Source organism: Rhinopithecus bieti, unplaced genomic scaffold, assembly GCF_001698545.2.
Source record: "Rhinopithecus bieti isolate Rb0 unplaced genomic scaffold, ASM169854v2 scaffold_4967, whole genome shotgun sequence".
NCBI classification, from domain to species: Eukaryota; Metazoa; Chordata; class Mammalia; order Primates; family Cercopithecidae; genus Rhinopithecus; species Rhinopithecus bieti.
In genome coordinates, this window is record NW_016804726.1 from 1,196,054 (window position 1) to 1,199,514 (window position 3,461).

General features: G+C 60.4%; 1 protein-coding gene across 1 annotated transcript in view; it reads right to left on the reverse strand.

Annotated features, from left to right (window-relative positions):
* The window catches only part of CHADL (chondroadherin like), a 14,513-nt gene that overhangs the window by 5,474 nt on the left and 5,578 nt on the right, over nucleotides 1–3,461 (reverse strand). The window contains exons 4-6 of the mRNA XM_017870281.1: nucleotides 2,600–3,461; nucleotides 1,908–2,074; nucleotides 577–775 (exon numbers count right to left, since the gene is read on the reverse strand). The exon at nucleotides 2,600–3,461 is cut by the window's right edge and continues 9 nt beyond it. Coding sequence (XP_017725770.1) covers nucleotides 577–775; nucleotides 1,908–2,074; nucleotides 2,600–3,461 — 1,228 coding nt within the window. The remainder of the gene's footprint in view (nucleotides 1–576; nucleotides 776–1,907; nucleotides 2,075–2,599) is intronic.

The following is a 3,461-nucleotide window of genomic DNA, read 5'->3' on the forward strand; positions in this document are numbered from 1 at the left end:
TTTGAGATGGAGTCTTGCTCTGCCACCCAGGCTGGAGTGCAGTGGCTGGATCTCAGCTCACTGCAAGCTCCGCCTCCCAGGTTTACGCCATTCTCCTGCCTCAGCCTCCCGAGTAGCTGGGACTACAGGCGCCCGCCTCGTCGCCCGGCTAGTTTTTTGTATTTTTAAGTAGAGACAGGGTTTCACCGTGTTAGCCAGGATGGTCTCGATCTCCTGACCTCGTGATCCGCCCATCTCAGCCTCCCAAAGTGCTGGGATTACAGGCTTGAGCCACCACGCCCGGCCTGATTTTTGTATTTTTTAGTAGAGATGGGGTTTCACCATGTTGGCCAGGATGGTCTCGACCTCTTGACCTCGTGATCTGCCCACCTCGGTCTCCCGAAGTGCTAGGATTACAGGCGTGAGCCACCATGCCCAGCCTCGGATGGACATTATTGAACTGACACAACCGGGTCATTGCCCAGGTCTGGAACCACATGAATCAGGACCAAGCCAAGTCAGGCTCCTGCTTCCTGGGGACTTTGGAACCTGGCCCACCACCCACCAAGGCCTCACCCCTCCTGCCCCATGGCCAACCTTATCTGCTCCACGCTGTCTTCCTTTGATGGAGGTTTTCCTGGTGCTGGGCCTGGAGGCTGGTGTCCGCTTGGCCTTCCTGGCACCCCAGCCTGGGCAGGCTTCAAAGACAGCAGCTGCAGCCTTCACCCTCTGGCCACGGGCACTGGGAGGGGTGGCGCAGGTGGCCCCTACCCGCAGGTTCAGCCCAGTGAGCCACCTGAAGAGAAGAGAGAGCTGGGGAGCTGGCTGTGCTGACTTTGCTTCAGTGGCCTGGAGCCAGGTGGGCACTGGGTGTGGGGCAGGGTTGGTGCAGAAGGCAGCACAAGGCCACAGGCAGCGTGCATTCGCTCAACAAGCATTTGCCAGCTTTACTGAGGAGGTCAAGGAGGCCACCAGGACTTTGGGAGTGGTGGAGCCTATGGGTGACAGCAGGCTCTGCTGAGAATCTTGGCGGCTCACCAATTATGTGCCCTACAAGCCACTTCAAGCCTCCGACCCCTTCTTTGTAAAAAGGGGAAAATAATAGTAATAATAAACAGAGGGCTTACAACATAGCAGACACCGTTCAAATCGACTTCGTATGCTAATTTCATTCTTACAACAACCATCATGAGGTTAGATACTACATCCCCCCTTTTTACAGATGGGCAGGAAAGGTTATGAGGCTTGAAGAGTTAGGTGGTAAAATGGCAGAGCCAGGACTGGAGCCCAGGTCTGCAGGACTCCAGGCCTCTTGTGATCTTTTTTTTTTTTTTGAGATGGAGTCTCACTCTGTAGCCCAGGCTGGAGTGAAGTAGCGCTATCTTGGCTCACTGCAACCTCTACCTCCCAGGTTCAAGCGATTCTCCTGCCTCAGCCTCCCAAGTAGCCGGGACTACAGGCACCCACTACCATGCCCAGCTAATTTTTGTATTTTTAGTAGAGACAGAGTTTCACCATGTTGGCCAGGCTGGTCTCAAACTCCTGACATCAGGTGATCCGCCCGCCTTGGCCTCCCAAAGTGCTGGGATTACAGGCATGAACCACCATCCCTGGCCTCTTGTGACTTTCTTATGTAATTATGTAAAGTGGCTTGGCCTGCGTATTAGGTCCCAGACTGCTGGGCAGAGCAGATACTATTCCTACTTTACAGATGATGAAATCAAGGCCCAGAGAAGTCCACCCCCAGCCTCCCCAGGAAGGGTAACTGACCCTGGAAAGGGCTCGTACATGCCTGGCTCTCGTGGGAGTTGCCCCTCCCCCCAAGCTGCTCAGATGGGCATGGACATAGTGTGCCCAGGGAGATGACAGGGGCTTGACCAAGAGTGGCTGGGTGGTCTCTGGCTGGAGGTCTAGGTGGGGGTGCCCACCTGTGCAGCGGAAGCAGCTGGCAGTCACAGTGGAAGGGATTGCTGCTGAGGTCGATGAGCTCCAGCTGTCTGAGGTTGGGCAGGGCAGGCAGGGCCCGAAGCTGGTTCTTCTGCAGGTGCAGGCTCTGGAGCCCGGGCCCCAGGCCTGAAAAGGCCCCAGGAGAAATCTGCAAGGAGTTGCCAGGCCCCAGTGTGAGCTCCTGGCAGACCTGTCCCACCCCCAAGTCTGGAAGGAAGCCCCATCTTCCCTCAGCAGAAGAGAAGCTGGAGAGTCCAAGATGGTCCAGCCAAGAAGTGCAGTGCCGGGTCAAAGCCCAGGCTGGTCTGATGTCAAAGCACTTGCTCTGTCCAAGTCACCCAGGTGCCCAGTTCATGGTCCACCCCATCACCCAATAATGGCAAAGCCTCTTGGGGGCTCTCAATATGTACAAACAGTAGATGACCCCATGGTCCCAAATTCCTCCTTCCTCTATGCTCCAGCAACGCCCTCCTGTGCAGGCACCCTGTGTGGCCTGAGTTGTGCCTGGACTGTCACTCACACCGGCAGAGGCAGTACTGGTTCATCTCAGGGTCCCTGTGCCCAGCCTGAGACCTGGCACCAAGGGGCTGGCAAATGCTTATTGAGAGAATACAGGCTGCCTGTGGCCTTGTGCCGCCTCCCGCACCAACCCCACCGCATGCCCAGTGCCCACCTGCTCCAGGCCACTGCTGTTCAGGAAGAGGTGCTGCAGCGACCTGCCCACAGGCTGGAAGGCCCCGTCATGCAAGGCCCTGAGTGGATTGCCCGAGAGCTGCAGCTCCAGGAGGGCAGGCAGCCCCTCCAAGGCGCCAGTGGGCACCTCTCGCAGCTGATTCCTGTCCAGGTGCAGCTTCTCCAGCTCCCGAGCTGGGCCCAGCGCCCCAGGGGACACTTCGGTGATACGGTTTCCACTCAGGTAGAGCCAGCGCAAGGCCCGTGTTCCCCCCAGGTCTCCGGGTGCCAGGCGGTCCACAGCGTTGTCCTGTAGGTGCAGGGAGAAGAGGCTGGGCAGGGCGCGCAGGGCAGCCCCTGGCACCTGCAGGAAACGGTTGCGCTCCAGGTACAGGTAGCCGAGGCGGGGGACCCCTGCAAGGGCAGCAGCGCTGAGGCCTGCGAGCTGGTTGTCGGAGAGGTACAGGTAGATCAGGCGGCCCAGCCCCGCCAGGGCGCCCGCCTCCAGCTCCGCGATGCCGCAGTGCTGCAGGTGCAGCGACACCAGGTGGCCCAGGCCGGGGAAGGCCGCTCGGGGCACCAAGGGGAAGTGGTTCCGCCTCAGGTCCAGGAGCAGGGTGTCGTTGGGGAAGCCGCGGGGCACCGCCTGCAGGCCGCAGCCCTCGCAGCTGCTGTGCCGGGACTCGGGGGCGCACACGCAGGCGCGAGGGCAGGGCGCGACTGCCCGGTCCTCCCCCGGGCCGCGCGGAGGGTCGCGCGGAGGGGCTCGGGGCCCGGGCCCAGCCCGCTCCTCCTGCTCTTCCTCTTCCTGCGCCGCGTCCCCCGGGCAGCGCAGGTCCCAGGGCCGCAGGGCGTCCAGAGCC